The sequence below is a fragment of the Mobula birostris genome, chromosome 15, assembly GCF_030028105.1.
Source record: "Mobula birostris isolate sMobBir1 chromosome 15, sMobBir1.hap1, whole genome shotgun sequence".
NCBI classification, from domain to species: Eukaryota; Metazoa; Chordata; class Chondrichthyes; order Myliobatiformes; family Myliobatidae; genus Mobula; species Mobula birostris.
The window spans coordinates 67506056-67530159 of record NC_092384.1 but is presented as its reverse complement, the minus strand read 5'-3'; the positions used below and the strand labels follow the sequence as shown (position 1 = coordinate 67530159).

At 40.6% G+C, this 24104-nt stretch overlaps 1 protein-coding gene across 5 annotated transcripts in view; it reads right to left on the bottom strand.

Moving 5' to 3' along the window:
* Positions 1–24104, bottom strand: part of wwox (WW domain containing oxidoreductase) — a 1166408-nt gene that overhangs the window by 725814 nt on the left and 416490 nt on the right. For all 5 annotated transcript variants that reach the window (XM_072279200.1, XM_072279197.1, XM_072279198.1 and 2 more), the window contains one exon: positions 6040–6304. In XM_072279200.1, the coding sequence (XP_072135301.1) occupies positions 6040–6304 (265 nt within the window). The remainder of the gene's footprint in view (positions 1–6039; positions 6305–24104) is intronic.

Below are 24104 nucleotides of genomic sequence, written 5' to 3'. Positions count from 1 at the left end.
ATTACCAGAAGAAATTGATTATAAATCTATTATTCAAGACATTCAGGAATGCTGGGATATTAGATCCTTTCTGGGACCCAATGGTAATGTAAATTTCCAAGTCATGGACAGCATAACCAAACATCAAAGAAAACTGCCATCATCATTCTGAAAATAACAATGAATTTCCAAGATTTGCCATTATAATATTTTTGAAACCCCATACTGAGCTTCATTGTGGTATCTGAGAAGCTGTCAATTATGTGCCAAGTATGGAACTCTGTGCTATGAGTGCACATGCAATAGATATAGCTTGAAACTCTCCCAAACCAATTTCACATCAGACTCTCACATGGTGTAAACTGAGATGAGCTGCATTCCACTAATCTGGACTCAAATCAATACAGCACCGCCCATTCCTCAGCTTTTGCAATCTGAAGGAATTTTCTTTGTTTGATATTGTTTTAGAATCTATGTTTAATACTGTTTTGGGACCATTAGGACAATAACTTAAAATATTTCAGGTGCTTTTCCACTAGCTTCAATGTGTAAAGGTCAGCTTCTAGCTGCCACATAGATCCAAATTGATAAGAAGCATAAAGGACCTATTATCAGTTATTTACATTTGGCAAGAACTGCTGGTTTGTTACTTAATTTTCAAACAGCTTTCAGCAAAACTATGTGGAGTCCAAAATAAGGGATCATGGATAGCAGAAAATTACACATAAATCCATTATGGAATAGAGGAGAAACAGATTTACTTCAGTTTCAGATTTATTTATCACATACAGTGAAATGCATTGTTTGTATTAAACCAACACAACCTAAGGATGTACTGGGGGCAGCCCGCAAGTGTCACCACACATTCTGGCACCAACATAGCATGTCCACAGTGCCTAGCAGAACAACACAGAACACAACAAAAACAGCAAATCAAGCCCTTTTCTTCCCTCTTACCAACACACATGGACAGTCCACCAATTCCAGAACAGGCCTTACTTATTAAAGCCATCCACATGGAATAAAAAATAAACACCACCTGCTACATTAAGGCCTCATGAGCTTGGGATACAAAGAAAATGTTTTTTAAAAAGCAAAACAACAAGATCCAAAAGTAAAGGGCATTTTTTTTCAAAAATGAAGTAAGAAAAATGCTTACTGCAGGAATGGTCAGAAATATGAGACTTGTGTAATAAGAATATATTTTGTGAAGGCTGTGCGATATGGGCATTGCAAGCAAGACCAATATTTATAGTTTATATCTAACCGTCCCTGTGAAGATAGAGTTGAATCTCCTGGAATAGTTGATTTCTCTGAGGGCACTTCTACATTACTGATATGTTGAGTGTTTTAGAATTTGGAACTCACGGCGATGAACAGTTCCAAGTCAGGACAGTGGAATGCTAAGAGGCACTCTTTGTTAATCCAGATTTAATATCAAAAAGTACCACTGCCTTTAGAAACACATGAACAAAATAATATCTACTAAGATATTTTATCAATATTACTCAAACAATACTGCATACAAAGTCATATATCTAGGATGTCTACATAATTCATAGGCAGGCTTGTGAAACCGTTAGTGGTTATGAATGGTTTTTGGATCACATCCCATGTAGTGTTATAGAATTTGAAAATTGTATTTTAGTGTTCAGCATTTTTTTATGGACACCAAAGTAATTTACTTTAATAAAGTGTTGAATTGCAATATTCCCAAAGTGACTGTACAGAAGATGCTACATAAACAGCTACACGATATTAGTCTCCACTCCCCATACACATTGACCTATTGTTCGCAATATTAGCCAGCAAATGCTTAACACAATGTTATGATATTGCTCTGTCCAATTTTAATAGAAGTGTTAATATGTTTTGTGCTAATTAATCTTACAAAATGGCCCAAAAGTAATCCCTGCATTAATGCATATGGCATTTATATCCATGTTGATGTTGCTCTTCTAATTACTGAAACTTTGCATCATCTTATTCTATCAGTTTATTATCTATTTCAAACGCTCATTTCCCTTTCCCTGGGCCTTTCTAATAATTTGTTAAGCAGCATTCATAACAAAAAAAAAGTTTTGGTGAATTCTTCAGTTTGCATTTTTAGCAGTAAAAATGTGAACACACTCAGGGAAAAGTACTAAACAAGATCTATTAACAAGCATAATAAACCGCCTTAATATTTAATATTAGCTTTCATTATCCATACTTTCGAGATACATATTCACCAACAACTTCAAGAATGAACAGTTTCTTCGAGTAAGCTTTGACTTTTTTTTTGGTTTTGTAACTACCCTTTAAATAATAACACCCCATGTATTCAGCAATTCTCTCAAAATATACAGCCAGACTTGATCTATTAAATAGATATTTTTCAATGCTACTTAGATAAGAAATACAGTAGCATATGATATTTTCCAGTTCTTCATCTAGCATCTCTTTGTCATAACTCTTATCCTATGAGGTGAACTGCTAATACCGTGGCGTGAATTTTCTTGGACTTTTGCTCACTCTTTACTCTATAACTTTGGCAGGGGCATCATTTACATGCATGAGCAGAGCTTCCTTTATAGGCAGTGCACCGAAAGAAGCACAGAGCTAACTCACCACCCATCTCATCCCTACAGGTTTTCTTCCTCTTATTCTCCAGGTCCTAAGAGCTCAGCTGCATGTCTGTGTCAGGTGATACAAAATAGTCACAAAGGACAACAGCCATCTGTTATCAATCCCACATCCCACAGTGCTTCTAAAGTTTCCCACAGCTTTGTCCAAATTTATGTACGTACTGCAATCTTGAGCTTATCTGTTCTGGATTTGTTAATGAATTTTTGGAACCTTTTTCTGAATAGCCCCCCTGTCTTTCAGTTTATTCCTCGTCTCCTTTTTACATTTGCCTCTGGAATATCATGTTCTTAATTTCTTCTCAGGATAAAAGCATCACTCTATATATATTCTATTCTGAGCTGTCCTCAAAAATAAACCCACACCTTGAAGTCATTTGGTGAAGGTACTCTCACAGTGCCATCATATTCAAATATCCAGCAAACACACAAGCTGGGGCCTATGGAGACTATTTCTCAACATTAATGTTTCAATGTCAGTGATTGGCTTTACTGTTTCGTAGTGATTGGCAGAATAGAAAGGTTATCAAGTTGTAACACCATCTAATTTTTAATCTGTCCACGAATAACTATGAAAATTATTTCTGGGTGTTGTTGCATATAATTTAGAAATACATTTAAAATGGAAGTCATGTTATAAAAATCTGCCAATAAAAATGAAAAAAAATGACAAAACAATAAACTGATGCATTTATGAGATACATTTTTTGGATGCAGAGGTGGAGCCTTTATTTCCAGATTCTGAACAGTACACTTCTCCAGTTAAAAATCAATGATTATTCTCATAGCATCCGCTACTTGCAAAGTCAGAAGAGATCTTGTTTTATTTCAGATAAATTATATGGTCTATACAGCTGAACAAACATCACAAATTTTATAGTTACTGAAAATCCATGAAAGAAGTGTTTTTTCTCCCCTTAGCAAACATAATTAAATTCAGGGAAAGTAGTTAAATTATACAATGCTTATTTTAACTGGAAAGTGCAAAAAAATGAAGTAAAATGTTGAGGTAACTTTACTCGAGCCTTATTTCCTCCATTGTAAAATAATGAGAAGACATTGCTGAGTAAAATTTCCCAATCTATAAAAAAAGTCTACATATAAGGGTTGGGAATGCAAAATGGAAAGTTGAACACGAGTACCAGGAATAATAAGATACCCAGATACTGGCTATAATGGAGATCAGCCAATGAAAGCAATGAAGTTCCTGCTTTGATTCAAGTTCAGGCAAGCAATAGGCTGGAAAGCAAAATCACCTGATTTGAATGAAGTGGAAAGGAAGGTGCCCACAACATAGGAACAGATTGGTGCATAAACTTGATATAATTTATAACTCTGAAACACAACTTGGGTTGCATCCCGTCTATTAGCAGAAGAAAGCACATCTGTTAAAATGCCAGCACAATGGACAGCCATACACTAGAACTGGGAAGGTAACCCAATATTCTCAGAACTTTCTGCAAGCTCGGGGCATTTTGATCCATCACTTTGAGAAGGGGGGGGAAAAAGAAAACATTTTGGTTGCTTAAAACATCTGCTAAGCTCTAGCCGCTCAAAGACACACTAGTCTCCTACTCATAAGCTGCCAACAAAAATATTTGTCTGAATGAAGGATTGTGCAAATCACAGGATAATGGTAATCTACTTGACAAGCCTACAAATTTCAAATATCATCACGGAGAGACCAGTTCAAACATGATCCATCTTTCACTTAGTATAATTAGCATACATTTCTAAAATACTTCTTAAAATAAATTTTCATTTGTTTAGACCATCTAACCTTATCCAAAATATTCAGAATTTCCAACAACTGAATATATAAAATGCTTTTCTCTTCCTCCTTACTACAATACATGTAAACTATAACAATTATCATTATCGCTACACATAAAAAAAGCTAAAAACAATGGCAAATAAGAATATTCATCAAGTGAAATGCATAGCTTTTTCACTGCAGAATATTTTTCCATAAAAATGTCTGTTGATTCTAAATTTAAAACACAATTTTTTTATTTCATGAATAGGCAAAAACTGTGGAAGACAAAAATGGTCTGCATTTACTCACTTCAGCAGAAGACGATGATACTTTCACCCAAAAAAAGCACTAAAGGTTATTAATGGAATCACAAGTTACTTGACCAATAATCAAGACTAACTAAAGAATAGAGATCAAGGGCATTGAAATCTTAATGCCATGCTTGGGTGGCATTATCAACCCTGGCCTTCCATCCAGTAGCCACTTTATGGCCTCCCAGCAATTGCATGGGTTTCCTCTTGGTCCTCTTGTTTCTTCCTCCATACAAATATATGTGGATTTGGAGCTTAGCAGGCCTCTGCAAATTGGCCTTTTATGCAGGTGGGTGGTGGAACCAAGGAAAAGTTGATGGGAAAGTGAGGAAATTAATACTGGGTTTGGGCAGAGTTATTATAATTGGGTGTGTTAGTACAGCTAGATGGTTAGTGCAGACTGAGTGAGATGAAGGAATATTGTCATACGCTATAATTGAAATTAAGTCACTGTAATGACTAAATATTACTTCTTTGTGTGGAACCTACCCTTGACCCACACAATTACTGTAAGGTCTATTGGAAAAACGTTTTGGAAAAGAACCAATTCCTCAACTAACAGCTCATCATTAGTCATGTGTATATGGCACAAAGAATATAGGCTACCATCAACCAACAACAGAGTCATCAGCAACCTCATCAAATCCAGCCTCACACGACTCCAGAAATGAAAACCAGATAGCGTGCCACATCATTAACCATTGCTTCACAAATAAGTTTGTTGGCAAATTGCAAGTAACCAAACACTCAAAATCATAGACCAGGACATATCACGTTGCATATCTAACCCCTATATGATCTAACTGGTTTATATCGCAAATCTCGCAGGTATCAAATGGTACAATTCAACAATGTCATGTAGGTACTTCCTATAGCTCTAGAGCAGCAGTAATAGCAATCTCACCTGTATTAATGCCACACATTTTATGGAACATGGAGTATTTTTGTGCAATTACATTTTCGGGCCTTATTAACATCAATAGAACTAAATGCATGCAGAATTATTTAATTTAAAATAAGGCACTGTAACATCATTTTTCCATAAAGCACAACTCATTTTTAATGAATACAGTGCAGTCTTGCCTACTTCTGGATAAGTTGTGGTGATAGGTATGACAGTGGCTTCTCCAGTTCGGCCCATCTGTGTGAAGAATTTGATTACTTTCACAAATACATTTCTGCTGATTTAATCAAAATGAAGGAAAAAAAAAACCTGCTACACACAAATTCAAGTACTCCACCCTGCAAAGCACTGAGTTTAATTTGGATTACCAAAGATGTAATATGTACAGCTGGGTTTTCACTTTGAGTAAGCATCTTCAATCAAACACAATCCAACATTAGAAAGTGCAGTGAGCTGGTTACTTACCATTGACTTAGTAAAAGGACGGGCCAAGGCAAACAGTAGGGTATACAGCCACCAGCTGCGATGCAGTGAGGAGTACATCATGTTTCCCGGATGCAAAGCATTGGACGTTACTCCATGAGGTGACAAGCGGCGGTTCAGCTCATTTGAGAAATAAAGATTACAGAGCTTTGAGCGGTTGTAGGCAAGCATGGCCCAATAATCTTTTTTAGCAGGAGAAAGCAGACGAAAATCCAGCTTCCCTGAAGAATCCTTTATATCAGTGAACCTGAAACACATTCGAGAAAATTGTAATTTTTCAACGTGAACAAACGTGCCCAGAAATATCAATTGTTTATCCTGTTAGGGAGGAAAACTAAGCAGCTATTGTCAACCACTGCTGAAATTCAAATCACAACTACAGTCTGAAACAATGTGGGTTAAAAATTTCTCGTTAAACACAAAATACTTGCTACAGTCTGAGCCATCTGCTGTACCTTTATTCCTGACATTCGGCTCCAGATCCTCTGAAGTCCAGGTTTGACTACAAATGTAACCACATTTCACCTAATCCAGATATCAGACTGGGCTCCCCAATCTTTGGGTGGATACATCCATCCTCAAACATATATATTTAGAAATCAATTATAGAAATACACACACATGTATCTTTATAACAGGTTGCTGGGATTTTCAGAATCCTTATAGCAAAATAAGTTCATTCAGCCCTTCAAGCACAGCACCTTGAAGATTTTGGATTAGGGTGTAGAATCTTTACTTTCCTTGTACGTTTCCTACTGTTTAACTTCCCAATGCTTGCTTGTATTTTTACACATCACATATATACATGTAATTGATCAGTGAGTTTTCCAGTAATTGTAGTATGGCTGCTTCAGTATTTTTCTAGATTCGTTTTTCTGTAGCAGACGTTACATCACTTAAATCTGGCTATTCTACAGATTAATTCTTATTACTGGACTGCTTTTTTTTATTGAAGACAACCACAAATTCTCAGCACTTCTTCCTTATTCTTGTAAAACTTAATAAACAGGCCAAAAGCAACTAGTTTTATGCCTCATTCTTGACTTTCAAAGAATCTCTGAATCTCAAAATCACCATAATCCAACAAAGAACAATCCAGTCAGTCCCATTTTTCTCCACTCTTTCCCTGTATCCTGTACTTTCTAAACCTTCAAATACTTAACTGGAATCCCTTTTTTAAAGCCACAATGGAATCTGCATCCATCACAGTCTATGTATCCCATATAATAATAACATTGCCTAAAAATGCTCTCTCTCACATTAATTGGAGATATTTACTTCTTTCTCTCTATCTAAACCCATTATAGTCCAGTTGGATCTAATCTCACCAATACAAATTTAGATTTGGCTGGGTATATTTCTATTAGCTCATCACAGTCAAGTTCAGACCACCTTCTCCATTACAAGCTCAGTTTTGGAAGCATTTTTGTGCATTTTTTTAATCAAGATGAGCAATGAAAGAGGCAAAGGCAATGCTAAGAGACCTTTATTCATAATTATTCCTGTTCAGGAAATGTAATTGACTAATTATAGCAACATTGTTTAATATACAAATAATTATAAAGTGTTTATGTTTATTTGATGCTGATTTAAAGTATATATCAAACTAATTCAGTAAGATCCTTAAAAGTGCAGTCAGAAGAGCACCTGCTTCCCCATCATAGAGACAAGAGATTCTGGAGATGCTGGAAATCTTGAGCAACACACATAAAATGCTGAAGGCATCATCGATGGAGGGGATTAACAGTTGACATTATGGGCTTAAGACCCTTCAGGACTGGAAAGGATAAGGAAAGAAGCTAGAGTAGGAAGGCAGGAAAAGGTGAAAGAGTACAAGCTGGCAGACCAGGTGAGAGAGAAATGAAGAAGCTGGGAAGTGATAGATAGAAGAAGGAAAAGGCTGAAGAAACAGAAACCTAATAGGACAGGAAGAGTGGACCATGAAATAAAGGGAAGGAGAATTGTGTTCAGTTCTGGTCACCTCATTATAGGAAGGATGTGGAAGCTATGGAGAGGGTGCAGAGGAGATTTACCAGGATGCTGCCTGGATTGGAAAACAAGTCTTATGAGGCAAGGTTAGCAGAGCTGGGACTTTTCTCTTTGAAGCGCAGAAGGATGAGAGGGGATGTGTTAGAGGTCTACAAGATCATGAGAGGCATAGATAGGGTGGATAGCCAGTCCCTGTTTCCCAAGGCATGAATAGCAAACACCGGAGGGCATATGTACAAAGTTAAGGGAGGGAAGTTTAGCAGAGACATGAGGGGTAAGTTTTTTACACATAGGGTTGTGGGTGCCTGGAACGACTTGCCAGGGATGGTGGTGGAGGCTAAAACATTAAGGGCATTTAAGAGCCTCTTGAACAGGCACATGGATGAAAGAAAAATAAAGGGTTACAGGGTGGCGTGGGTTTAGTACGTTTTTTTTAAGGAATATATGGGTCAGCACAACATTGAGGGCCAAAGGGCCTGTACTGTGCTGTAGTGTCTAGTGTCTAGTGTCTAGAGGTAGGGAACCAAAGGGAGGTGAGGAGAAGAGAAGGGAAGAGTGGGTAACCAGAATGGGGAATAGAAGAAGAGAAAAGGGCAGAGGGTGGAGTAATTATTAGAAATTGGAACAATCAATGTTTATGCTATCAGGTTGGAGGCTACCCAGATGGAGTACGAGGTATTACTCCTCCAACCTGAGCTTGACCTCATCATGGCAGTAGAGGATGCCATGGATTGTCGTGTGTGAATGAGAATGGAAAGTTGAATTGAAATGGATGGCCATGGGAAAATCCTCCCTTTTGCAACCGACAAAGTAAAGGTGCTCCACAAGTGCCTCTCCCCACCCCCGCGCCTCCCTCCCCGGGTCTGTAGTGGGTCCTACTAATGTAGAGGAGGCTGCACCATGAGCACTGAGATACAATGAGTTTGACCCTGACAAACCCTCATGTGAAGTTTCTATTTCCACATTATTGGATATTGGTAGGAAAATAATTCTTATTAATTTATGACTGCTGTTAATAATTCTTTTTAATTTATCACTCTGCTCGGATACAAGTGGTAACATATTCTAACTGTCCTCGATTATAAAATCATTATGGGAGTAGGCTATTTAAATGGGTTGGTACAGGCTAGATAGGCCACAGGACCTGTTTTTGTGCTGTACTTTTCTATGACTCTATATATGCTGCAACTATCATCACAATGTGGGCACGTGGCCAAGTGGTTAAGGCATTGGACTAGCGACCTGAAGGTCGTGAGTTCGAGCCCCAGCCAAGGCAACGTGTTGTGTCCTTGAGCAAGGCACTTAATCACACATTGCTCTGCGACGACACTGGTACCAAGCTGTATGGGTCCTAATGCCCTTCCCTTGAACAACATTGGTGTTGTGGAGAGGACTTTCGTGGACTTGCAGCATGGGCAACTGCTGGTCTTCCATACAACCTTGCCCAGGCCTGCGCCCTGGAGAGTGAAGACTTTCCAGGCACAGATCCATGGTCTCGCAAGACTAACGGACGCCTTTACTATCATCACAATTCAGCCACGCCACCCAGCAATACCCTGATTTAATCTAACCCTAATCATGGGACAATTTATAATAACCATTTAACCTACCAACTGGTATGGTTTTGGACTGTGGGAGGAAACCAGAGAACTCAGAGGAAACCCACATGGTCATGGGGTGAACCTACAGATTCCTCACAGGCTGCAGCGGGAAATGAATCTGGGTTGCCTGTACTGTAAAGCCTTGTGCTCACTACTACACCAGCGGTCCCCAACCACCGAGCCGCGGACTGGTACTGGGCCACAAAGCATGTGCTACCAGGCCGCGAGGAAATGATGTGATTTGGCGATATGAAACAATATGAGTCAGCTGCACCTATCCTCATTCCCAGTCACATCCATTGCTGAACTTGAACACACACGAGGTCATTACGCACGCAAGGTCACTACCCATGCAAGGTCATCAGTCATCATTAACCTACAACTACTCAATGAGTAAAAAACAAACGTCGCTTGAGAGTTTCTTTGGAAGAGATGGTAGGGGACATAAAAGGCCTAACGATGATGATAACGCAGAGATAGCTGAGGCAGAGACTGCAAAAAAAAAAGCTTCCTTCAACAGAAAATACGAGTCGTACATAAAATATGGCTTTATTGCGACCAGTGACTCGCACGCTCCGAGCCTCCTGTGTGTGATATGTGGAGACGAGCTGTCTAGTGAGGCAATGAAGCCCTCAAAACTGTTTCGGCACCTTGAGTCCAAGCACCCTGCACTTAAAGACAAACCCGTTGAGTTTTTTGAGCGGAAAAAACGTGAGCAAGCGGAACAGAAGCAAGTGCTGAGAGCCACCACCTCCACAAATGCTGCTGCTCTGAGAGCATCGTACCTAGTGGCTAGCCGTATTGCTAAGGCTAAGAAGCCTTTCACTGTTGGTGAAGAATTGATTCTGCCTGCAGCCAAGGATATGTGCCGTGAACTGTTGGGAGAAGCTGCAGCTAACAAGATGGCACAGGTTTCTCTTTCAGCTACCACAGTTTCAAGGAGAATCGATGACATAGCGGAGGACATCGAAGCACAGCTATTGGAACAGCTTAATGAGTCACCATGGTATGTTATCCAGGTCGACGAGTCTACCAATGTCGACAACAAGGCAATACTGCTGGGCTTTTTTATATTAGTAACTATACTAACCGCTGCGACATCTGTTGTAGTTCCTGCTCCTAAGAAATGTCTGTAAACCTGTTTCCAGAAGTCAGAAGTAAACAATTTTATTGGAGGTGTATTAACATAAAAATTTATGGGCGCCATGACAGTGTAGAGGTTAGTGCAACACTTTAATTGCTCAGGACATCGATATTTGGAGTTCAATTCTGGCATCATCTGTAAAGAGTCTGTACATCTTCCCCATAGAATGCATGGATTTTCCCCAAGTGTTCCAATTTCCAAACAGAGCTCTAAAACATACTGGGTAGGTTAATCAATCATTATAAATTGTTCCGTGATTAGGTTAGGGTTAAAATCAGTGGTGTCAGAGATAACTGGAGCGGTGTGATTCGAAGGCCCAGAAAAGTCTACTCCGTGCTGTATCGCTAAAATAAATAAATAAAAATAAATTTATTTCTTACAATTACAATGCCATAGAATCAGAATAATGCACATCCAATGGCTTTAATGTATCAATGGGTGTTGCATTGTTTGATAAAGTATCTTACAAGAGTAAATAGGAGACATTCGCCTTGTCATTTTCAAAAAGTATTCTCTTAAACTGGCTTCCCACTATGATCCAGCACCTATGTTCTGAAGAACTACATATCTGTTTGATTACTGCAGGGAGGTTACATATAAATAATTACATTTACTGAGAAGAGAGCAATTAACATTGGGAATGCTCAGATTTTTGAATGAGCTCACAAGACGATGAAAGGTCATTTAGAATTTGCAATAGTGAAATCTCAGGTCAGAAAAGCATGGATGAGAATTGCTACAGTGGACTTGAGGAGATTTGCAGGCAACGTTTCAAGTGATAGGTGGACTTCAATGATGGAGTGGATATGTAGCTAGACTCATCTTGGCATTATACACATTACCGGGACTGTGAAAGATCTGGTTTTGCTCAGTCTGTTGACAAGTGCATAGAACAGTACAGCACCGGAACAGGTCTGTCAGCCCACAATCTCTATGCCAACTTAATCTTATACCACTTGTCTGCAAATGGTCTAAATGTCTCCATTCCCCACCTGCTCAGATGCTGTCCAGTGTCTCTTAAACATTGCCATCATATCTGCCTCTACCACTTTTACTAGCAGTGCATTCCAGGCACAACCACTCTTCAAGCTTACACTCTTTCCCCTCTTTCCCCAAACTTCTTATTCTGGCTTCTCCTCCCTTCCCTTCCAGTCCTGGTGAAGAGACTCAGCCTAAAACGACGACCCGTTATTCCTCGACATTGATGCTGCCTGACCTGCCTAAGTTTCTCCAGCATCTTGTGTGATACTTACCTCCTTAATCTCCTGTAAATGTTCTCTTCTCACCATGAAGCTCTGTCCTCAATATCTGACATTTCCAGAATAGGAAAACAAGACTCTATCTACCCTATCTTACTTTATGTTTTATTAGGTTACCCTTAGATTTCAATGTTCCACAGAAAACAGTCCCAACTTTGCCTAACCTACTACTCTCTAATCCAGGCAACATCCTGGAGAACCACTCCTAAAAAAAAATTCTAAGTAAATTTATTATCAAAGTACATATATGTCACCATATACAACCCTGAGATCCATTTTCTTGCAGGCATACTCAATAAATGCATAATAGAATAAAAACCATAATAAACATATGCCCACAGAACATCACTGTGGTTCAACGGCACCATCTCGGTGCTCTGCACCCTTAATTGTAAACGGTACTCCAAGTGCACCATGACCAAAGTTTTATAGAGCTGTAACATAACTTCCTGACTTTTATATTCATTGCGACGACTGAAGAAGGCAATATATCATATGCCTACTTTACCACCCTACCTCTCTGTGTTATCAGTTTGCAGGAGCTATGGACTTACACCCCAAGATCCCTCTGTACATCAATGTATATCAATATTCATAAGGGTCCTGGCATCATCTGTATATTTCCCTCTTGCATTGAACTTCCCAGAGTGCAGCATCTCACACTTGTTTGGATTAATCTCCATCTGCCATTTCTCTGCCCACATTTCTGATGGGTCTATATGTTGCTAAGGTATTTGACAAACTAGCTCACAATCCATATCTCTGCCAATTTATATGTCAGCTGCATAGTTACTAATCAGCTAGGCTACATTTTCATCCAAATCATTTCTAGATCACAAATAACAGAGGTCCTAGCACTGATTCTTGTGGAATACAACAGGTCAGACCTCCAGCCAGAATAATACCTCTCCAAACACACCCTCTGTCTTCAATAGCCAAAGCGGTTTTGAATCCCATCTACCAAGTCTCCATGGCTCCCCTGTGCCTTTAACTTCTAGATCAGCCTATCATGAGGAGCCTTCATCAATCATCTTCATCACCTCCTCAAAAACCTCAAACAAGTTTATAATGCACACCTACCCCTGGACAATTCCATGTGACTTTTCCTAACAAGGCTATGGCTTTTGTGCACTACAATGGACATTTTTCAAATTCCAATTTCTTTCCCAAAAAATTATGTATAATGTATGTGGAATTTATGCTTTTCTTGTGAATGCTACTTATCTGACGCTATATACCTCTTATGCTGATGGAAGTAAGTTTTTCTTGCACCTGTGCAAGCATGTGCTTGTGTACCTGACAATAAACTTGACTTTGACTTTTCCCAGATGTAAGTCAGTCCCCTCCCTAAGAATTTCTCCATCAGCCTACAGTTTCCTAGTTTGTTTCCAGTGATCTTCTTATACAGGGGAACAATACTGGCTCTTCTCCAGTCTGATGGGATCTCGCCTGTGGCCAGAGAGGGTAATTCATCTGAGCCCCAGCAATTCACCTCACTTGTCTCTCTGAATAACCCATGTTAAATTCCATCAGATGTTGTGGACATCAACCTTCATGTTTTTAAAGAGCTCCTCCTCCATATCACTTTACATTTTTTTAACCTACACACGTTTGGGAAGAATCAACTAAATCCTTATTCAACTTGGCAGTAGTGGAGCATGGAATAAGCAGTGCGTTTCAGCTTAAATATGGTCTTCAGTGTTCCAATGGTCACAAGTCAGTCAGGACCAAGTTTATTCCAGGAGCTTATAAATCAAGGTCTAAGGTTAACCTCAATAATAGAGAAGTCTTGCGTAAAGGGAATTGAAAATTTATGAAGCCACAGAGCCTTACTAATTACAGTAATTTTAAAAAAGGCTGCACACATTTAATTTGATCAGGAGTAATTGCTACTTTTATTCATTATCAAAAGAAATTTGTGTGCAATTTTGTCTTAACCTCACAAAATATAGTCACGAAGTCTGAAATTTATGATGTGAGGAGTGTTTAGCAAAACACTTCTCAAGACTCAAGGGAAGAGCCATAAAATAAGATTTTTATTAAATGCACAGATGCTATTTTGATTTAAAATGAGCTATAAACAAAGTACTGAATTTCGAAGTGTAATGCAAGTTCTATGCAGGCCGCTGCTCAGGAAAACTTTGTGATTGATCACCAAAACCATGTATGGATATGGATTTAAAATACAGACTAAAAGAATATTGTGCAAAAATCAAGCAGCTAGGGAAACTCAGTCAGTTAGCAGATCAATGTGACTTTCTGAATTTACAGGCGTAGTCATGGAATGAGATGACACAGGCGATTTCTATCCCTGAGTAACCTGCCTCCAGCTCCTCCAACTGAAAGAATTCATTCCAGCAGGGTACTAGCTGCCAACATTACCACTGGTAATCCACAGCAGTTTCTGTGCACATTCTTCTTGCCATTGCCAAGAAGCCGATTATGGAAGTCCACTGCTCTCCATAAAAAAGCAAACCAAGTTTGTAAATCACTAAACTGATTCTACAACCTATGGACTCACTTTCAAGGACCCTATAACTCATGTTCTCAATATCATTTAATACTTATTTATCCTTCTTCTCTGTATTTTCAATTTGTCTTCTTTTGCATCTTGGTTGCTTGTCCATCTTTTGTTTGTGTGTAGCTTTGCACACAAGAAAATGAATCTCAGGGGAGTAAATGATGACATATATATTTTGATAATAAATTTACTTTGAACTTTGAAATCCCCCTCATCATGCCGGTGTTGAGATAGCAACAGTGCAGTAGCAAGAACAGATGTAAAGACAAGAGCTTGCCCCACCTCCCTGCAATCCACAGAAGGATTTGAATCGCGAGCCTTGACTTGGGGATGGGATGGAAAGCATAACCTCAGGATAGTTAATTCGTGAATTAATACTGAGGTGAAAAGAATTTTCAGATGATGGTTGAGATAGATGATTTGAAATTTTCCATGAAGGGAGTATAGCTGCTTAGATATGTAGATGGAGCTTAGAGCACAAAGAAAAGCCAAGACTATGGGAATAGGATGTGAAGGTAGAATTGGTGTTAGTTAAATAACTACGATAATAAATGTGGAAAGGGGTGTAAGGAGCCATATGGTCTGCTACAGCTGTAATAGTTAACTGCTAAGATTAAGCATTTGAATTTTCTAAAACTACACAATTCCCACTGAAGATGGTTTAAAATTAATGCTTGTAAAATACATTTTTGTTGTGCAGATATAGAGAATTTGCTTCCTTCAGTTACATTCCTGTAAACAGAAATATGAGACTTAACTTATTCAGTTACATTCCACAGCTGTAATGTCAAACAAGTGATAACTTCACAAGTATATAAAAGCACTTTCTAATAAACACCAGTACCTGTCAAGAGGAGGGGAGGAGAGAGGGAATTTTAAAATATAACTGCTTACAAACCAGAAATTAATGTGGCAGGATTTGATGTTACTACATCTATAAAAAGGACTGTGACATATGAGGTACCAAACAATTTTTTTTTGATGGAGCATGAAACAAAGAAACTACATGGTGATGTTTAATTGTCTCTGACATAATCGTTAAATGCCAGATGTTTAATTTTTTTTTACCAAGTATTATACATCTCACTGATTGAACAGAGGTATAATTTAGTCAACTTAGAAAAATGTAGCTGCTACTTGTTTAGAAAAATGCTCATAAACACCAATGCATTATTCTAGGAAGAGATTTTTTTGAAAATTGTAATGGGAAATGTTTGTGTTGGTAGTGACACATGCTTTCACGCATGCTGGTGAGAAATGATTTTATTTTATCATTTTTTCTTTATATGCAATTACATGCAAATAAGGTTGCTTTTTAATTTTCATTGCTGACAGATCATCCATCAAGTCCAGTTAATGGGTGATTAAAACTGTAATACTGACAACCAAAACTTAGCAAATGTGATACAGTATATCACCGATATAAAGATGCTTACACCTATTAACAGTTTAAGATAAGTACCAATATCTTCTCCAGAAGAAATAATGAAAAAAAATCTGGAAATATGCCCACAATTCCAGATTTGATCTCATAGCTGTCTGTGTTTGCATAAAGCAAAAAATAAAACACTTTGAAGGGAAAACCTTGCCTTTAAAATATGTAACAAACACAAGATGCTGGAGAAACTCAGCTTGTCAGGCAGCATCCATGGGAATGAACAGTCAACTTTTTGGGCCGAGACCCTTCTTCAGGAAGAAAAGAAGGGAGAAAATGCCAGAATAAAAGGGAGGGAGAGGGAGAGAGGGAAAGAGGGATAGTTAGAAGGTGATTGGTGAAGCCAGCTGGGTGGGAAAGGTAAAGGGCTAGAGATGAATTAATCTGACAGGAGAGGAGAGCGGACCATTGGAGAAAATGAAGGAGGGGCACCAGAGGAGGGGATAGGGAAGTGAGAAGAGGTAAGAGGCCAGAGGGAGGAACAGACAAAGAGGGGAAGGAGAGAGAATCTTTTTTTTTACTGGAAAGAGAAGTCAACATTCATGCCGTGAGCTTGCAGGCAACTCAGATGGAATATAAGGTGTTGCTCCTCCACCCTGAGGGTGGCTTCATCATGGCACAAAAGGAGGCCATGGACAACCATTTCGGAATGGGAATGGGAATCGGATTTAAGATGTTGTATCACTGGGAAGTTCCACTTTTGTTGGATGGACTGGAGGTACTTGATGATGCGCGCCCCACCCCTCCCAAATTTATGACAGGTCTTACCAATGTAGTGGAGGCCACATCAGGAGCACCAGATAAAATAGATGACTCCAGCAGATGTGCAGGTGAAGTGATGCCTCACTGTTTGGGGCCTTGAATGGAGGTGAGGGAGGAGGTGAATGAACAGGTGTACCACTTTGGCAGCTTGCAGGGATAAGTGCTGGGAGAAAGATCAGTGGGGAGGGTCAAATGGAAAGTGAATGACAGAGGGAGCGATTCCTGTGGAAAGCAGAAATGGGTGCAAGGTAAAGATGTGTTTAGTGGTAGGATTCCTTTGCAGATGCTGGAAGTTGTGGAGAAATATGTGCTGGATGTGGAGGCTTCTTCTTCTCACCTGCCTTATCACCACCCCCAGTGCCCATACTTCACAACACACACAGAATACTGGAGGAACTCAGCAGGTCAGGCATTATCTTGGAAAAGAGTGAACAGTTCTACGTTTTGGGCTGAGACTCTTCTTCATGATTTTATGCCCCTCCTCCTTCCTTTTTTCCTATGGTCTGCTTTCCTCTCCAGTCAATTCCTTCACCTTCAGCTCTTTATCTTTACCACCCACCTGGCTTCACCTATCACCTTCCAGTTTTCCCTCTTCCCCTCCCCCCAGCTTTTTGTTGTCATCTTCACCCTTTCTTTCCAGTCCTGAAGAAAGTGTTGGCATTTCCATGGAAGCTGCCTGGCCTGCTAAGTTCCTCTAACATTTTGTGTTGCTTTCGATTTCCAGCATCTGCACAATTTCTTATGTTTAAAACATGTATTCTGTTCTTAGCGAAAGAGTCTTCATAATTCCACACAGTCCAGAGGATCGTTATCCCAAACATGTGAGACTAAGGGCTAGTCAGTTAGATGACTGGAACATCAAACAGTTGATGGTAGTCATAGTCAGAGTCATACTTGATTGATCCCGGGGAAATTGGTTTTCGTTACAGTTGCACCATAAATAATTAAATAGTAATAAAATCATAAATAGTTAAATAGTAATATGTAAATTATGCCAGGAAATAAGTCCAGGACCAGCCTATTGGCTCAGCCTGACCCTCCAAGGGAGGATTTTGTAAAGTTTGATGGCCACAGGCAGGAATGACTTCCTATGACGCTCAGTGTTGCATCTTGGTGGAATGAGTCTCTGGCTGAATGTACTCCTGTGCCCAACCAGTACATTATGTAGTGGATGGGAGACATTGTCCAAAATGGCATGCAACTTGGACAGCGTCCTCTTTTCAGACACCACCGTCAGAGAGTCCAGTTCCATCCCCACAACATCACTGGCCTTACGAATGAGTTGTTGATTCTGTTGGTGTCTGCTACCATCAGCCTGCTGCCCCAGCACATAACAGCAAGCATGTTCGCACTGGCCACCACGGACTCGTAGAACATCCTCAGCATCGTCCGGCAGATGTTAAAGGACCTCAGTCTCCTCAGGAAATAGAGACGGCTCTGAATCTTCTTGTAGACAGCCTCAGTGTTCTTTGACCAGTCCAGTTTATTGTCAATTCGTATCCCCAGGTATTTGTAATCCTCCACCATGTCCACACTGACCCCCTGGATGGAAACAGGGGTCACCGGTACCTTAGCTCTCCTCAGGTCTACCACCAGCTCCTTAGTCTTTTTCACATTAAACTGCTGATAATTCTGCTCACACCATGTGACAAAGTTTCACCTTATATTACAATGCTCCCAAAATCTGTGAGGGAATAAAAAACACATTTGTGGTATAGACACAAACAACCAAAGAGGATTGGACAGCGATGCAGACACAGTAAAAGCGTTCCCACGCACGTCTGGAGCGCAGCTTGAAAAAGCAGCCAGTTTTCAGCAGAAGTCTTTGATTGGACAGATGAGGAAGAAGCACTCCTGCGCAGGTCCAGAGTGGAGCTTGAAAAACCCAGTCTCCAGAAAAGAGAGAGACCATCCAGCGCAGCAGTCATCGTTGGAGTGGACTGAGTCAGAGTGGTAAGGCTTCGGCAAGAACAGGCAGAGATGAGGTAAGTAGGTAAGTTTATTTCATATGTTTTTTTTTACTTAACTTTTGCAGGAATAGCGGGTATATCTGCAGGGCCAGTGTTCTGTTCTGGAAGTCAGATGTGGGATTCCCTAGGGACTTCCAGCCTTCCCAATGGCCTCATCTACACCAGCTGCATTGAGACACAGCTCCTTAGAGACTGTGTTCGGGAACTGGAGCTGCAGCTCAATGACCTCCAGCTGGTTTGGGGTGAGGGGGTGATAGACAGGAGCTACAGGAGGTAGTCACCCCAAGGCTAAAGGAGACAGATAAATGGGTGACTGTCAAGAAACGGAAGGGAAAACATCAGATAGTGGAGAGCTGTTAACATTACTGAAGCTACCTTTGTTTTTTCCAAAAAGTCCAGATTTATTTAGTTAGTTGGATTTAAAGTTCCCAATTGTCAATGTGGGATTTAAATTCATGTTTCTGGATCAATGACCTAGAACTCTGGCTGCTAGTCTGGTAAATTAACCATACAATATACCCTACGTAATTATTTTTCCCCACTTTGGGGCAAATGAGTGATAATATGGCAGAATGACTAGTGGGAATTTCATGTCATCACAACCATTTGGGTCAGTCAGGGTCAGAAACCGGTACGTTCACTGAAGATTTTAGGCTCCAATTCCATTGATAAGTTCTTCCATTCAATGGCAAGTAGTTGCATGCCCTAGGATTTGAAGAAAATTCCAGCTTGGTTGGTAATTAACCAATTTCCCCCGGGATCAATAAAGTATGACTATGACTATTACTAATGGAAAATAACACTTGCACCTTGGAAGGTATTACTACTAGTTAATCCATTTTGTTAACACTCAACTTTCTGGTCAACTTGTAACCTGAATTGGATCAGCAGAATAAATACCATGGCTGCGAAGAATAGGTCAGAAGTATCCGTAGTGATTAACTGAAAAATAAAGATTAGTTTTATTTGTCACATGTACATCGAAATATCAAAATATACAGTGAAATATGCCACTTGTGTCAACGACCGATACAATTCAGGGATTGTGTTGGGGCAGCCCCAAATATTGCCACACTTCTGGCGCCAAACATAGCATGCCCATAACTCATTAACTCTAACCGTACATCTTTGGAATGTGGGAGGAGAAGAACACTCAAAGGAAACCGACACGGTCACAGGGGGAACGTACAAACTCTTTAGACAGTAAAGGGAATCGAGAATCGAGTCCCTATCGGTGATTGGTGGTGCTGTAAAGCTACTGTACTAATGGCTACGCTATAGTGCAGGCTTCCTCTGACTTCCCAAAGCCTTACCACCACTTTCCACTTACCCGATTGAATGCAGTACCAGAAACAGTCAAGCATCTCAAAATGATCCACTCTAGATGGCTGATTTGACTAGGCTGCCACCCACCATGATACACATTCATTCCCTCCACCACCTCACAACTCCGGAACCTTGCCTCTTATGCAATATTGCTGAACATAACAACAACAGTATGTGGACTGCTCCGGTCCAATGAGCACCAAGCTTTCACAGCAAATTAGAACGAGCAATAAACTCTGGTCTTGTCAATGGCACCTGCACTTCATAATTAAACACACAGAACAATCCCTGCACATGAAGACATACACTACTAACTGCATCTGAATAATTGACTTAAAGGATTCATAACAAATCAATAACTGTAAATACAGAGATAAAATATTCTAACTTAATCAAATCCCATAATCAATAGTAGATAAGAAATAAATTTTTGGCATTTGTTATTTTAAAAGTTCTAGGTTCAAATTGAGTTGAAAACTATGCCCTGACTTATTCCAATACAGAGTTGTTCATAATCAAGTGGGAATTTCCTACCTCTTAGCAAAATCAGCCATGTAGGTGAAGTCCAGAGCAAGCAACTCATTTCAGGCAAGTCTTCAAAGCAAAATACTTACCCCTTAAGACAACATTCCTGTAGCACCCCCACCCAACTACCAACAATCAATGCAATAACACTCCAACCTGTACCAACTGCCCACCTCCCACAGCCCAAGAGCAAACCAAACTCTCTCCCACAACAGTCCCCCAATCTAATCTATCCAACAGCTGGCCTACAACCCACCTCCACTCATTGTCCGAACAATACTTTTCAACTTACATCACACCCCCTCCACCACTACCCTACCTGTGATTTTCTTTCCCATGGTTTCCCCACATCACAATTGCAACCCAGAACCACAACCTTTTGCACACTCCACAATATTAGACAACGCAAAGGAAGAGGTTTCCCATGTACAAAATGTGCAAGGCCAATCCAGAGTGCACAATATATTGGTTTTCCTTTGAAGAAGAAAATCTTGCTCTTGATATAACATTTATTGGCAAGCATGCACATTCAATTTAAACTGCCTTTTCTGATGCTAAACTATCTTAACAATGAAAGTGTAAACAAAAAATATGGCGGATAAATGTTGCAAAATAAATAGCTGCCTTTTTCAACCAACATGCCTGGAACACATCTAATATAGTGTCAGGTTTAACCCTTATTTTAGAAAATGGCAGCTGAAAATTAGAGACACAGAAAATCATCATTAAGTCCCATGCTATATGATCTAGGCGGTTATGGTCCCATGATCATGATTATTCTTGGCAAATTTTTCTACAGAAATGGTTTGGTATTGCCTTTACACGACGGGTGACCCCAGCCATTATCAATACTCTTCAGAGATTGCCAGCCTGGCATCAGCGGTCGCATAACCAGAATGTCTGATCTGCACCAGCTGCTCATACAACATCCACCGCCTGCTCCCATGGCCTCACATGGCCCTGATCGGTGTGGGGGGTGAAGGGTTAAGCAGGTGCTACACCTTGCCCGAGGATGACCTGCAGGCTAGCGGAGAGAAGGAACACCCTACACTTCCTTTGGTAGAAACTTATGTCCATCCTGCCACCCAACACAGGAAATCAACTCTGTTAAAGCTATGAAAGGAAGATCACAGCAGTTGAGGTAACGTGAAAGTAACTTCATGGGTTTCCTCTGGGTGCTCCAGTTTACTCCCACATCCCAAAAAAGCATGTTAGTATATTAATTAGTCACATGGGTGTAATTGGGCAGCGTGGGCTTGTTGGGCTGGAAGGACCTGTTATTCTGCTGTATCTCTAAATAGACAGACAGACAGACAAATGAACACAGTAGGTCTCTTCCCACAGACCACGGTTGATAGGTTAATTGGTCATTGTAAATTGTGCCAGATTAGGCGCGGGTTAAATTGAGGGTTTGCTGGGCAGTGTGGCTTAAAAGCCCTATACCTCACTGTATCACCATCGTCCCTGTGCCAAAGAAGTCTTCAGTGTCCTGCCTCAATGACTACTGTCCCGTTGCACTGATATCCATCATCATGAAGTGTTTCGAGAGGCTTGTCATGAGGAACATCAAGACTCTGCTGCCCCCCTCAATGGACCACCTGCAGTTCGTGTATCGTCCCAACCGCTCAACAGACGACGCCATCGCCATCACCCTCCACCTGGCCCTCACCCACCTGGACAAAAAAGACATGTATGTTCAAATGCTGCTTATAGACTTCAGTTCAGCATTCAACACAATCATTCCTCAGCACCTGATTGGAAAGCTGAAACTGCTGGGCCTGAACACCTCCCTCTGCAACTGGATCCTAGACTTCCTGACTGGGAGACCTCAGTCAGTCCGGATCGGGAGCAGCATCTCCAACACCATCACACTGAGGTCAGTGGCTGTGTGCTCAGTCCATTGCTGTTCACTCTGCTGACCCACAACTGTGCACCAATACACAGCTTGAATCACATCATCAAGTTCGCCGATGACACGACCATGGTGGGTCTCATCAGCAAGAACGATGAGTCAGCATACAGAGAGGAGGTGCAGCGGCTAACGGACTGGTGCAGAGCCAACAACCTGTCTCTGAATGTGAACAAAACAAAAGAGGTGGCTGTTGACTTTAGGAGAGCACAGAGCAACCACTCTCCACTGAACATTGACAGCTCCTCCGTTGAGATCATTAAGAGCACCAAATTTCTTGGTGTTCACCTGGCGGAGAATCTCACCTGGTCCCTCAACACTAGCTCCATAGCCAAGAAAGCACAGCAGCGTCTCTACTTTCTGCGAAGGCTGAGAAAAGTCCATCTCCCAACCCCCATCCTCACCACATTCTACAGAGGTTGTATTGAGAGCATCCTGAGCAGCTGCATCACTGCCTGGTTCCGGAATTGCACCGTCTCAGATCGCAAGACCCTGCAGCGGATAGTGAGGTCAGCTGAGAAGATCATCGGGGTCTCTCTTCCCGCCATTACAGATATTTACACTACACGCTGCACCTGTAAAGCCAACAGCTTGTGAAGGACCCCACACACCCCTCATACAAACTCTTCTCCCTCTTGTCATCTGGCAAAAGGTACCAAAGCATTCGGGCTCTCACGACCAGACTGTGCAACAGTTTCTTCCCCCAAGCCATCAGACTCTTTAATATCCAGAGACTAGACTGACATCTACATCATTTATCATTATATTGTAATTTGTCCTCTACTGTGCCTATTGTCTTGTTTATTAATTATTGTACTGCCCTGCACTGTTTTGTGCACTTTATGTAGTCCTGTGCAGGTCTGTAGTCTAGTGTAGTTTTGTGTTGTTTCATGTAGCACCATGGCCCTGGAGGAATGTTGTTTCATTTTTACTGTGTACCATACCAGCAGTTTATGGTCAAAATGACAATAAAAAACGATTTGACTTGACTATATGGAAAAATAGACAAACAAGCAAACAAATAAAAGAATACAGGGAACAACAGCAGACAAGGCACTGTTAAAACAGTAATTCTGTTTCTCCTTCCACACGTGCTGCTGAACCTTCCAGTATTTTCTGTTTTGATTTCACATTTCCCCATGAAAGGAAAGAAATACAAAGGTAGCAATTAGGTACTTGGAGTCAGTTAACATGAGTTTCCTATCATGGAAGCATTGAACACTTTCCATTCAATTTATGATTTGAAAGGTTCATTCACCAGAGGGTGGTTTCTTCGAACTCATCTGCGAAACAGATTAACTTCTCCTCTTTAATATCTCTTTTCTTCCTTTCCAAGGTGGATGGGGTTCCGTCAAAGTCCATGATCTACAGATGCACACAAACTACGGCGATGATTCCCGCTTCAGGTGCTTGCCAACTGGCCGTTTTTGATATCCCCAGGAGTTCCGTTTCTCTCTTAATGTCTCCCTTTCCCTCTCCCTCTGCCTCTTATCTCCCCTCTTGCTGTGAAAGGGAGGGAGGGAGGGAGAGGGGAAGAAGGGGTGAGGGGGGAAGGGAGGGAGGAGGGGGAGAGAGGGAGAGGGAGGAGGGGGAGAGAGGGAGAGGG